General features: G+C 37.7%; 1 protein-coding gene across 6 annotated transcripts in view; it reads right to left on the reverse strand.

Annotated features, from left to right (window-relative positions):
* The window catches only part of PRDM2 (PR/SET domain 2), a 207,843-nt gene that overhangs the window by 153,188 nt on the left and 39,979 nt on the right, over positions 1–14,676 (reverse strand). For 4 of the 6 annotated variants that reach the window (XM_043991794.1, XM_043991791.1, XM_043991793.1 and 1 more), the window contains 2 exons: positions 13,481–13,598; positions 8,611–8,714 (listed from right to left, as the gene is read on the reverse strand). In XM_043991794.1, the coding sequence (XP_043847729.1) occupies positions 8,611–8,619 (9 nt within the window). In that variant the 5' untranslated portion in view covers positions 8,620–8,714; positions 13,481–13,598. Of the gene's footprint in view, positions 1–8,610; positions 8,715–13,480; positions 13,599–14,676 lie in introns of those variants that run through there. The other 2 variants (XM_043991795.1, XM_043991799.1) reach the window with 2 other exon arrangements.

Here is a 14,676-nt window from a genome sequence, read left to right on the forward strand (position 1 = left end):
CTTGTCAAGAGCCAATAGAAAAGTAAAAATTTTATATCATAGTTATTCATTTCCATGGATTTGTTAGGTGGCTAAAAAATAATTTCCACTGCCCAACATAAGACCTTGTAAAATTATAACATTTCCTAATACATATTTGTGTGAGCAAGCATTTTTACTTTGTTCTTGTTTCAAATCAAAATGTAGAACTAGATTTCACTTTGTATTTGTCTGGTGTTGAGACAAATATTGCAAACTTTTGAACAAAAAAAGTCCAATAATAAAATTAAGTTCACATGTGGTAATACTGTTAAAAGTATAATAATAATAAGCTGCCACACAGTAATTTCATTTGGAGGGAGGCAGTGGGGAAGAACAGTGAGGGAAGGTGAGAAGGGGTGAGTAGAATTGGTTAAGACCTATGATGTCAGGGCAGCTAGGGAGCGCAGTGGATAGAGCACTGGGCCTGGATTCAGGAGGACCTGAGTTCAAATGCAGCCTCAGACACTTGACACTAGCTGTGTGACCCTGGGCAAGTCACTTAACCCCAACTGCCTCACCAAAAAGGGAAAGAAAAAAAAAAAGACCTGTGATGTCATAACTGTCTAGACATCCCAGTGAAGAATCTTCTCCTTGTACAAGATACTCAATCTCTGATTCTTCTCTATACCAAGAACTCTTTTTCCTCATCTGTCTCCTGGCTTCCCTGGCTTCCTTCAAGTCACAGCTAAAATCCCATTTTCTAAACTAGGAAAGAAACCTTTTCCGATCCCCTTTAATGCTAGTGTGTTCTCTCTGGTTTTATCCTAATTAGAGAGGCTACACAGTATACAGAGTATTCAGCTTGGAGTCAAGAATCTTGAGTTCAAATCCTGCCTCAAACCCCTACCAGTTGGGTGACCCTGGTCAGGTCACTTAATCTCTCTCAGCCTCAGTTTCCTCATCTGCAAAATGGAGCTAACAGCACCTACCTCCCATTGTTGCTGTGAAGATTTAACAAGGTAATATTTGGGTAATATTTGTAAAGCACTATGCAAATCTTAAAAGTGTTAAATAAATCCTAGCTATTACCATCAACACCATCACCATCATTTTCTTAGTACACAGTTATTCTCCTCCATTCGCTTGTGAGCTCCTTGAAAACAAGGACTAGTTTTGGCTGTTGGGTTTTTTATTTTGGGGTGGGGTTGGTTTTTTGGGGTTTTTTTTTTTTTGGTCTTTCTATCTACAGGCACAGAGTAGGCAATTAGTAAATGCTTAACTGGGGCAGCTAGGTGGTGTAGTGGATAAAGCACCAGCCCTGGATTCAGGAGGACCTGAGTTCAAATCCAAGCGCAGACTCTTGACACTTAACTAGCTGTCAATAATTTTTAAAAATGTAAAGGGGTCCTGAGACCAAAACAGTTTGAGAACTACTGCTTTTAAAGGAGTGTTCTTGTTGAATTACCTTTTCAATTTTCCTGCCATTAGGAGAATTCAGTGTTTTGAATAGAAAGCCAAGAGGGCAGGGTATTCTAGAGAGCTTCTACTGATGAAATCCAATAGGCCCTACAGGCTAAACACAAAGTCTCTACACCCAGAATTTGAAGTCTGGTATAAAACAATGGTGTTATCAGTAAAGCATTGCTATTAACATGATATCTGTTTTAAAAAAAGGTCTAATGAGACAATTTTTGATGTATTAGTGTAACGATTGGAATGACGCCACCTGCTGGAGACACTGCAGGATGCTCCACCATGAAGAAAAGGTGTCTGAGGGCTGGCATCAAGAAGTGATGTTTGCTTGTGGGAGGAAGAGGGGGAGAGGCTGATGCTCTTGCTCTCTTTTGTCAGGACACTGGTGGAGAGGGGAGCTAGAAATGTGCTCTCCCTTTAATAGACAGATGAATCTAGGCCTTTCTCTCTCTTTACCAAATTCTTATTCTCCTTAATAAATGCTTAAAAGTCTAACTCTTGCTAAAGCTTTTAATTTATTGGTGACCACTCATTAGATATTTTAGACAGACTAGCTAGAATTTTAGCCCCTTACATCAGTAATTTTGCTAAACTGTTTTTTTTATGCTTTCTTATAAGGGATGGCTCTCTAGAACACAGAAGAGATACACATTTTTAAAGAAAAGGGTCTGGTACTAGGCCTAAGGAGTTTAGGTTTTACAGTAGGACATAGAACTGAAAGCTCAAGTTGGCACATGTTGAAGAGCTAGAATCTTTGACACTCCAACAGTTCTGTGATATTGGACTCCCTCCCCCACAACCAGATTGCAGTCTTCCTACACTCTAAAACTTGAATGCTTCAGTGCATCCCATGGACAGGGTCTCTCCCTCCACCAATGCAGATCACAACCTGTACAATGTCTTCTCCACTTAAGCAGCCCCTTGTCTGGTCCATGTCTACACAATCCTAGTATACCATGCTTGTGAGCTGCTATCACCGAATCAATCCAACACTGTAGTCAAACTGGCCATCAGCTTTTTCCTACTTAATAAAGATGGTTCTTGAATTACAGACACAAAATCTACCAGCAGCCCCATATTCAAAGCTTCTCCGAACTGGTAAGATGTGCTGAAGAGTAAGTGCACTCCACTGCAAGAACCTTAAAGTTAGGGAAGCCAGGGATGCTGAGTCAAGAAAACACTGGTCCTGTTATGGGGTTTGTGACTATTAAAGTTTAAAATGGCCAGCTAAACTAAAGGACCAACACACCTTGAGAAGCAAGAGAGATAAGCCTATTAGGCACAGCTGCTGCCTGATCAACACCAAGGGAGAGATAACTCCAGAAGTCAGGATCACCTCCTCACTCAACTCTTCCCCCGCCCCCAAAGGGAACTTTTCATTGTCAGGTGGGGATCACCCCATCTGCCATCCATAAAAGTTTTTGCCTTTCTCGAGGAGATAGGTATCTCAGAGAATGTCTCTGAATCATCTCCCTGGACTTCTCTAGCACTCAAATAAAAGTTTATTTTATTCTAATTGGATTTGTGTGCAAAAGGGTATAATTCTTTAAAGAGGAATACCTAAGGACCCCCACTATCACCCATTTCCCAGTGACAGGTTCTATCACACCTTCAAAACCCCAGTCACTTACACACCGGGAAGAAACCTAACAGGAGAACTTAATGTTGAATAAATACTAACAACTGAAACAAGGGAAATGTGATAAACACTACTGGATGACAATAGAAGACAGAAAACCTCAGACTTCAGATTTCTACAGCACCTAACAACTTATAGAGTTCTTTCCTCACAAAAACTCTGCGGGGAAGAGTATTAACAACATAAGCCCCACAAGTAATGGGCACACCACTCTAAGGGCCTTGGTGATTTGTCATAATGGAAGTTCCTTTATAGATTGGACCAGATAATCTCTTCTAATTCTCAAATTCTATGATTCTGTGATGAAATAAAATAAATCCTTGTTCTTCAACCAGTTGAAAAAAAAGCAGTCTTTTACTATTATACTAAACTGTGTGACTTGCTACTCCATTTTTCACTGGTTCATCTGAACAAGTAATGTTGTTGCTTGTCCTTCATTCTCAAAGAAGACCATAACAGATGTCATGACTAGCAGTGAATAGGATTTAAGTGAGGGAGGGCTATGAAAGGTCACCAACTTCATTCTCTCCTCCAGAACCATGTGGGTCCAGTGGTAAGATATATATATTTGGATGACTGGAGAAAGCCCTGGATGTTTGAAGCAGTTGGGGTTAAGTGACTTGCCCAGAATCACATAGCTAGTAAGTGTCTGAGGTAAGATTTGAACTGGGGTCCTCTCAATTTCAGGGCCAATGCTCTATCCACTGCACCACCTAGCTGCCTCCAAAGTCATGTAAACCTCTCTAGAAGTCAGATTCCTAAAAGTAAAAGGTTGGGAGAAGTAATAGCTAACATTTCTAGGTTTTACAAAGCATTTCACATATACAGTCAATCTTCAACATTCAAACGTTACACAACTTCAAGCATTTGCGTAATTTTATTAGTAACCTCATTTTTACTTTCACATTGGTAATCCGGAATATTTGCACCTACACACAGTAGAGAAAAAAATGAGAGGTGCAAGTGTGTGGAGCAGCTGGTATCTTCCTAGGCTCTGCTATTCTCCCGTACTCTGAAGACTTAAGGATCTCAAACAAAGCAGATGTCATTGTCGGATTGTTTCTAGCTGGTTTATTCTTCACCATCTCCAAAACCATCCAGCATCAGCAAAGGAAAGAGAGTCAGAGGTGATATCAAGACCTTCCAACAGTAGTAGCTAAAGTTCCAGCAACCTTTCTTGGTTTTCAGAGGTCAGCTAAGGTAGAAATGTTTACAGCAGCATAACATATAGTACAATGTCCTTACATAACCATTTGACACAGTGGGAGGAAAAGTTAAGGTTAAACAATGTTTAAGTTTTAAGAATTTTATTTTGTTGTAGAGTATTTATGATACTGTAGATATCATGTGTAAAAAAAAATAAATACCTAAAATCAATGTTTTGGGGTTTGTTTTTTCATTGAGATGTTATCACAGAGTCATAGAATTCTAGGGAAAAATGTCCTCCGAGTTACCAATTTTATTTTATGTATTGTACTTTATGGGTTATTTCATGGTTATTGTTAGTAAAAGTGCATATCATCAGAATTGATGTTTTGTTATAAAGAACTGTATGCATAAAAGTACATTTTTAGCAATTTCTAACAAAAGATTAGTTTTTGGTGGTCACAGGGAACCTAACCTCCATTTTCCCATAGGTTCAAGTATCAACATTCACATTTTTTATTTTTGTGCCATCTTCTAGGAATGTTACCTCATTGAGGATAGGCTGTATTATCTTATCTGGTCCTCATATCATTCCTGAAAGGCATGTGCTCTTATTATTCCAATTTTACATATGAATAAATTAAGGAGATGACATGGATCTTAGGACAAATCAGAAGTTTCTCTTGTGAGAAGCAAAACCAAAGATGACCAGATAACAGGACAGACTTATCAAGGAATCAAGGAACTATTAAAGTTTAGACTGACCAATTAGATATCAGGACAGACATACTGAAGGAGTATGGGGAGGTAAGTTTTTATAGCAGGAACATCAATTAGGCTTCTCTACTACCTGACCAGAGCTAAGAGACAGAGATAACCCCAAAGGTCAGTACCGTCATCTCCAAAAAAAAAAAAAAAAAAAATCCCCCTCCACTCTCAGGAATATGACAAGCATTCAAGCTTTCCCTATCCCACCCCAAAAGGGAACGTTCAAGTTTTCTCTATAAAAGCTTTTGCCTTCCCTCTGTTGTAGGAGGTAAATGTTTATAAGCCCTCCTTTGACTTCCCATTTGGTCACTTTCCTAGCACCAAATAAAAGACCACTTTAATTCTAATTGGATCGTGTTCAGAGAGTGTAATTCTTTATTGAGAAATACCTAAGGACCACCACAAACCCCCTCCCCCTCCAAGACAGGAAATAAGTACATATAAAAATATATGCCACATAAAAAGTTAGGACAGTTAACATGACCAAAAAAGGAAAATAATAAATGTTGGAGAGACTGTGGAAAAATTGGAACACTAATGCATTGTTGGTGGAGCTGTGAAGTGATCCAAACATTCTGGAGAGCAATTTGGAACTATGCCCAAAGAGCTATAAAGCTATGCATACCCTTTGACCCAGGAATACCACTATTAGGTCTTTTTCCCAAAGAGATCATAAAAAAAAAGGAAAAGGACCCACATGTACAAAAATATTTATAGCTGCTCTTTTTGTGATGGCAAGGAATTGGAAATTGAGGGGGACGCCCATCAATTGGGGAATGGCTGAACAAGTTGTGGCATATGAATGTAATGGAATACTATTGTGATGTAAGGATGATGAGCAGGAAGATTTCAGAGAAACCTGGAAGGACTTACATGAACTGATGCTGAGTGAGACGAGCAGAACCAGAACATTGTACACAGTATCAACAACATTGTGTTTTGATCAACTGTGATAGACTTGACTCTTCTCAGCAATACAATGGTCCAAGATAGTTCCAAAGGACTCATGATGGAAAATGTTCTCCAAATCCCTAAAAAAAACTGTGGAATCTAGATGCAGATTGAACCATACTATTTCTACTTTTTGTGTTTTTTCTTTTTTGAGGTTTTTTCCCTTTTTTTCTGATTCTTCTTTCACAGTATGACTAATGCAGAAATATGTTTAATGTGATTGCACATATATAAACTATATCAGATTGCTTGCTATTTTAGGGAGGGAGAAAAATCTTAAACTTGAAATCTTATTAAGACAAATGTTGAAAACTCTCTACGTGTAACTAGAAAATAATAAAATACTTTTATGAAAGGCAAAAAAAAAGTTAGTACATACATATATACGTACATACATTTAAAGATACATACAAAATAGTTAAACATAACAACAGAGAGGGAGACAGGCAGTCCAGAGACCAGGAAAGGTTTCACTATATACATATCTAAGGGAGACAGGATATGTGAAACAAGTGGTCTTGAAAATTTCTCTATTATTTTGGCTGTTCTCTAATTCAAAGAATTCTCCTGCTAAATTTGAGGGGCTAGCATATGACTTTATGAACACAAGTTTCTCTTATGTGTCCTCTCCACTGTTCAATAATCTCAATTCAACAAATAGCAAATAATCTAGAAAACTTGCCATTATACTTATGGGGATGATATTATCCATAAATTTCCATTTAATTGGGATTTTAATCACCCTTCATATTTAGGAACCCCTGCATAAAATGTCTCAAGATTTTTTATTTTTGCTCTTTTTATTCTGCCTCAATTATCAAAAGACTGCTGGGGCAGCTGAGTGGCACCGGCTCAGGATTCAGGGAGGACCTGAGTTCAGATCTGGCCTCAAACATTTGACACTTACTAGTTGTGTGTCCCTAGGCAAGTCACTTAACCCTCATTGCCCTACAAAAAAAAAAAAAAGACTGCTAACTGGTTTTTCTACTCCCTAGAACAGAATCAGCCTAATCTTTCTTCAACACAGATCCAACATATCCCCCTGTTTAAAAATATTCAGTGGCTCACTATTGCCTACAAAGTCACAGTTAACTTCCCGATGACACATGATGTTGATGCACATTCTACTTGTTGATGTTCTCTCCTCTCTCAGGTTATATGGCCTATACTGGCCTGATGTTCTTTCCTTCTTTCCACCCTTTCTTATTGCTTTCTTTCTACCTCTTTTAACAACTGATCTTCATTGTGTTTTAGACCCTAAAATTGAGTCTTCTACCCAGTTCTGTCTCTTTTCTCATTATGTATTTGAGCTCTCCTCTAGAGAGTTCATCCACTCCCACCCTGCAAAAGATGTACTTCACATATGACCTTAACATCCCCCTTAAACCAGTTTCCTCATCTATAACATCTATTAAAAGGGGGTGAGAATAATTGTGCCACCTATCCCAAACAGGTGATACAAGGAAGGTACTTTGTATCATCTTTAAAGCTCTATATAACTGCAGGTCATTATTTTTAATATAGTCACTCAATCCATCGACAAGCAAGCATTTATTTAGGACTTACTATATTGTCAGGTCACACACACACACACACACACACACACACACACACATATACACACACACACACACATCATGAGTCTATTAGGTTTTTATATTATATACAGACACACACGTGTGTGTATATGTATATGTACAAACATGAGTGTGCATATTTACATATATAAATACACTTTGAAAAACTACAAATGATTATTTGATTATTTAATTTTGTCATTGTTTTTGTTCAGTCCTTTCAGTTGCGCCCAACTCTAACCCCATTTGGGGTTTTCTTGGCAAAGATACTGAAGTAATTTGCCATTTCCTTCTCCGGGTCATTTTACAGATGAGTAAACTGAGGCAAAGTAAAGTGACTTGCCCAGGGTCACACAGTAAGTGTCTGAGACCAGATTTGAACTCAGTAAGTCTTCTTGACTCCATCAGATGCTCTATTCACTGCACCACCTATACAAGAGGGGTGTGTGTGTGTGTGTGTGTGTGTGTGTGTGTGTGTGTATCCAAACAGCTAAACATTTTGTGTAACCTAAGTCTATTAATATTTTAAATTAAATCAATTTCCCTGTTTAAAAAAAAAATTACTAGGGGAGTGGAAAAAGGAGAACAAGAACAAGAGAAAATACTCTTTTTTAAAAAGTACCTGTATTTTTTAAACATCTGTAGTGCTAAATGAAAGAAAAAGACCAAAATATCCTTTCCTTTCAAATTAAGGAAAGTCTTGCATCTTAATTTCTCATAATTTAAGAATTTCTAAAACTTGAAAATTTGTACCAAATGTTTTTCACAAGACATATATAAAACCCTGTAAAGTGATAGACCATTTCACAGGTGGTCAGCTCTTACTCCAAAGCCTAACACTACTATAGTTAACTGCAGTCTATGGCTAAGTTTCGGCGTTGTGAAGCAAAATAATTGCACAATCTCTTATTTGTGCTTCCATAGTGTAAACATTCCCAACTTTACACCTAACAACCTAAAATGTTGGGGAGGGGGAGAATTAAAAATACATTAAATGTCAAATCTTCAGAAGAAAAAAATCAAACATTAAAACATTAAAAAAAAATTCACATAACCCTTATCTACAGCTTGGCTTAGAACCATATGTATACTCACCTCCCACATGTACACATTGTTCTTCACTTGAGATCTCTTCTTCTTGTCACCAATAAATGGGCCAAACTTTTTCCCTTTTAAAATTGACTTTGCAGCCCAGACACCTATTAGGTAAAATCAGCAACGATATGACTGGGTTAATGATTTTTTTAAAAAGAATAAAAATAAATATAAGTTTCATAAACAGGGTAGATCACAAAAGGCTAGCTTAGCATAAAAGTAAAATTTCATTAACAAAATGGCTCAACAAAAAAAAATGTGTTATAATAAAGGAAAAAGTACGAATATCTTAAGATACTAAAAGTACACATTTTATATCACAAAACTAATTATAAATAGAATTGTATTATGCTTAAGGACAAGTATTTGGGCAAATTCTTGCTTTAAATTTATTTTAATCCCTTGGGGATTCATATAAGGTCCAAATTATTAATTTAAAAGAAATATTTTATAGGACAACTTGGAATAAATAAATCACATCATCAACTGGAAGTTTTCCACTATATAAATTAATTACATTCAGTCTTAATGATCATAGTTATACCAGATCTTTAATTAGGAATGGATCACATCTAAAAACTAAAGAAAATTGGATCCACCACTTAGGGGATCTTCTCCTAGCTCTGTAACTCACTGGCCAATGCTGACCTGTTCATAAGTTTAATTTGGTCAAAAAATGTGAAAACAAAATTAAAATCACAAGACAGTATTTTCATAGAGTAACACACCTTTATCATTCAGCCCCATCTATCCAAAGCAAATCCTTTGGACAGAAGCCTCCCCAAAAGACCCTCCCAAGCAGCCCAAGGGAATGTCAAAGTCCATGCTGCCCTCGAGTACATGTATTTTCCTCCTCAGAGAAGGCCCTTGGGTCCTCAATCTTCCAAGTTGTTACTTCATTCAAAATCTGAACTAGCAAATAGAGCTCATTTCAAACACTCAGTTGATTAAAAGAAGCTTTATTAGTTTTTATTAAACTTAACTGGAGATGGGGAGACTACCACAGGAATACACACTGTTAGAATTAATACATGCCAGCCTGACCCACATAAGGAAGGAAGCACTGGTAATACCAGAGACGGAACTCGAAATGCACGGCCATAGAGAGCTACTTTGTATAGGGGGCAAACAGCTTTATATACCCCAATAATCCCTGGGAACATCACTGTACTCCAGCACAGTAGGAGAAGTAAATGATGGTGATCCCAAATCATCAAGAGAAAAGTAAATTATTTTCAGAATATTCTAGTTAAGGATCCAGCACAAAAATAACACATTTTGCAAGATTTCCATGAAAAGCAGTTTAAATATTAAAAAGTCTTTGTATTTAAGGAATAAACCCTCAATCACAATTTGAAGTCAAAGGACTCAAATTCAAATTCCAGTTCTGCTACTACTATTAACCATGGGAACTTGAGTTAAAATTCACTTTTCCTTGGGTCTAAATTTTCTCCATAAAACAAGGGCATTATGACAGATAAGATCCCTTTACAACTTTAAAGCTTCTTAATCTATGGAATAACTTGAAAAATCTTCTATCAAGATGCCTTATTACTTGGCTGATTCAGTACAATTCAAATTTTCCTGTAATGTTATGACTGCATTTGCTAAGTAATAATTACAAACAAAATTCAAGGTGAGTTGAATCCTTCTACCACCAAGTTTGCCATATTTTACAGCTGAAACTTATTATTAATCTATAAATTAACACATTATTAATCTATAAATTAATCAGATACCAGATTTAAAAAGAATCTTATACACCACTTAGGACAACTGGTATCTAAACAAAACAACCAGGATGTCCATCCAAACTTTCCTTAAGGCCATTCAATAAAAGAGGATCTGATACTTTCTAAGCTAAGTGGTTAAACTTTGGGATAGCTCTGTTAGCAAGTTTTATCTTACCTCACAAGTTTAAGTTTGCTTCTGCATTATCAACCCATGGTTCCTAGCTCTGCTCTCTGCAGTCAAGCAGAATAAATCTGATCCCTCTACCATGTTAATTTCCTTCACATAGTTTATCAATTAATCAAAAACTGATTTAACATCTACAATATGTTAGACACTCTTGGAAGACAGCTATCATGTCCCCCCAAAAAACTTATCTTCTCTAGGTCAAACACCTTTGATTGTTTCAAAGGATCCTCATACCTCAAGGACTGTAGGTCCTTCACTTTCCTGGTTCCAGACTTTCCTTGGATATGCCCCAACTTATCAATGTCCTTCTTAAAATTTAAGACCCAGCACAAAAAAACATACTCTCAATATGGTCTGACTAGGGTAGAGTACAAGAGGGCTATCGTTTCCTTATTCTTGGAAGTTATGACTCTCAATGTAGCTCAGAATCAAATAACCTTTTTTCGGTTTCCATACCACACTGTTGACTCATGTTAAGCTTATGTTCCACTGAAGAGCTCCTAAATAACTACAAAAAGTCTGTTTTGTTTTGTTTTCCACCCAAGAGGTAAGACTTTACATTTATCACTAGATTTATGTTATTGGATCAAGGCCTTTTGAGTTTTCTTTGTTCTTGCTTCTAAACACTTATTCATTCAAAAAGCATTAAGTGTCCACTAAGTGCCAGGCTTTATCCTAAGCAATGGAAATACAGCTACATAAACAAAACAGTCCCTAACCTGAAAGACATTACATTCTATTGGAGGAACAAGAAGTACACACACATAAATAACAAAACATATACAAAGTCATGTCAGGGGAAGGAAACAGCAACTGGAGGAAAAGCTTTGTGTAGGAGGTGGTACCTCAGTTGAGCTTTAAAAGGAGCCAGAAATATAATCTCAGTAGCAGAGGTGAGGCAAGTGAACATTTCAGTCCTGGGGGACAGCCTACTCAAAAGCCTAGAGACAGCTGATGAGATGTGCTTTAGGCAGGGGCCTAGATGACTTACTCTCTTCTATCTCTACTGTTTGAGGGTTCTTTAACTCGGCCAAGGTCATAAGGAAAGACCAGGATAGAGAGGGAGGATCTAGGACCTTGGCTTGGTTCACACTACTCACATAGATACTTCACAATTTGTGTGCATAGTAATGGTATTGCTTTGTTATATTATACTCGAAAAGCCATTTTCATGTCATTTGGGACAAGTTGGAATATATCCTCCTCTTAAGGCCCCTCCTCCCATTCTGCTTCTGATGTTTATCTAAATTTTATGTCAACTCCACAGTCCCAACCCAAATATATTTCTTTGGGGTTAGACAATTGGGGTTAAGTGACTTGCCCAGAGTCAAACAGCTAGTAAGTGTCGAGTGTCTGAGGCTGGATTTGAACTCAGGTCTTCCTGAATCCAGGGACGGTGCTTTATCCACTGCACCACCTAGCTGCCCCCTCCCCCCTTTTTTGCGTCAAGAATGATATTCTGAAGTCACAAAGAGGAACAACTACAAGGAGAAGCAAAGATGTTACGTAAAGAGTCAGAAATGAATATGAAGGAAACTCACCAACCAACTCAGATTTTAAAAAGAAGATGGAGACAAGGGCAAGTAATTGAGCATGATACCAAATTGTGACATGGTGTGACAATACTGTCAGGAATGTCCAATCTCAGGGCATGCAGAGACTAGTGAGGAAGGCAAAGGGAGAAAAAAGGCGTATCATTTTTAGCTTTGTTGGGGATGAGGATCCAAGAAGGGATCAGCCCTTGGGGGTGGGGGGACTGACAGGAAGAAGGCCCAGTGAAGGTGACCCCACTGGGCCCTCACCAAGTACTTTCTTGAGTGTTGCAAGAAATAGAAGATAAACTTGCTGAACTACATTTGCATTCTGATTTTTGAAAAACTACAGACAACATGAAAAGTACTATAGGCCTGAGAAGGGCAGGTGTCCCAGTTTTGAAAAAGGGAAAACAAATAGAATTTGTAAACCATAGGCCAAGAAGTGTGACTTTGGTTCCTGGGGAACTTTATAAAAATTTTAAATTTTTATCAATATCTTTTTTTTATATAATCGTAATTTCCTCCTTCACCCTGTCTCACACAAAAAGAGCTTTAATCCTTACTAGGGCCAACTCTTCTACACGCACAAGTGATCTCATTCTATGTCATCTCCTCCAGTAGACTGCCCTACTGTCATCTCCACCACAATCTCTCTCTATCTGTTGCCTCATCCCCTACTGCCTACAAACACATCCGTCTCCCCCATCTTTAAAAAACCCTCACTTGATCTATCCATCCCCATAGGTCTGGGACAGAACAGGGCCCAGAAAGAACCCTTGGAGACAACACTAGGAAGTACTTCCAACACCAACCATGATCACTATTTAATCAATGCTTTTTGCTAGTTGAATTCATCTAATTATATTACCAACTCACTTTCCTCTCTCTCTGCCTCATCAGGAGATTCAATTGTTTTGTTGCAATTCAGGAACTCTGGATCTAATGAATTCCCCTAATTTATCCTAGTCTAATAAGCTTCCAATTTAACCAAGTTTTCTTATCTGTTTAGAAATACCTGCCCTGCCTAAATCATAGGATTATTATGAGGATAGTTACAATATTTGTAAGTGATATTTATGATAGTACAGTGAAAACTGGAAGGGACCCTATAAAGGGAATAGGCTATCATTACTACTTTTTATTCAAAGAGAAACTTTTGAAGCATTTTGATATAATCTTATTTTAGGCAGTGTCTTTCTTTTTATGTATTTTTTTTAAGTTTTCTGCCTTATTTTAATTCATTTTCAACCTGAGATGTAGATTGCAAAGCTCATAACCACTGTTCCATCTATTCAAGTCAAAGAATAAATACACAGATAATTCCCTTACTTTAAAATCTGAAAAATTAGATAGCATTCCAAGGTTATTATTTTTTTCTAAACTTTTTAATGTTTCTTCCTAACTGTGACACTCACCAATCCGTGTCTTGTCAACAGCAGATGGAAAAAGCCTCACTTCCTCAGGAAGCCCTCGAAACACATGTTCAGGTACATCAGCCAGGGTCTCTGGGGCTTCCAAAGACTCAAGAGTGTTCTACAGAGTGGGGGAGAAAAACCCAGAAAGTTCATATCAGAAGGAACAAAAGCCAGTTTAACCTGTTCTTTTTCTAGTTTAATTAAGTAAAAAGTGAAAAATAAAAGAGAAATCTGAAGCAGGGACCCCAAGTAAAATATGCTCTAAGGTACTCCAATCGTCGTTTTGCTGTTTCCCAATATTGGTTTATGAGTCTCCAAATAGTCAACAAAATAGCTTTAATAATTCAATCGTGGTTTTTACCTCTATCACATTCCATAGCACAGTGCACATTATAGTTGCTTAATAAATGTTAGTTGTTTAAATAAATAGCCTATTTTATCAAGCTGCCTTTCAGGTCCACGTAACCAGGCAGCCAAACATTACAAAAGTTCACATTTAATCACATTACCCGGCAGCCTTCACACTTTAAAATTGGAAAGAAAAAAAAAAACACTTTAGCTAACATATACCTGGAAGACATTATGATGCAAGTAACTAAAGGCTTATGATTTAGTCCCTATAATACCCAATTACATTAAATTTTTGCACAACAGAGAGGTAACCCTGACATGATGGATAGAGACCAATCCTCTAAAGCAGGAAGACTCAGGTCCAGGTCTCATCTCTGACTTCTACTGGCTATCACTACAGACAAGTGACACCTCCTCAGTGCTCCCAGTGAAAAAGCATTTATTAAGTGCTAACTATGTGTCAGGCACTATGCTAAGCACTGAAGACACAAAGAAAGTCAGTCATCCTTGCCCTCAAACTCGCCTTCTAATGGTGTAGACAACCTAAAAGGGACAAGGTCCACATAAAATAGATACAGAAGAGATGGAAAGAAATCTGAGGGGCAAAGCAATAGCTGCTGGGAGAAAAGGAGGGGGGAATAGGCAAGGCCTCCTGAAGAAGGCAGGATTTGGGCTGTCTTAAAGGACTGGAGAAGAGGCAGAGAGGAGGAAGCCTCATATTCCAAGCACTGGGGCCAGGCCCTGGGGCACAGGGATGCAAATGTGATGTAGATCATAAGTGTGAGGTAAAGCAAAGAAGCCACTGTAGCTGGATCATAGGAGGTATGGAGGGAAGTAAAGTTTAA

Source organism: Dromiciops gliroides, chromosome 3 (genome assembly GCF_019393635.1).
Source record: "Dromiciops gliroides isolate mDroGli1 chromosome 3, mDroGli1.pri, whole genome shotgun sequence".
Classification (NCBI taxonomy): domain Eukaryota; kingdom Metazoa; phylum Chordata; class Mammalia; order Microbiotheria; family Microbiotheriidae; genus Dromiciops; species Dromiciops gliroides.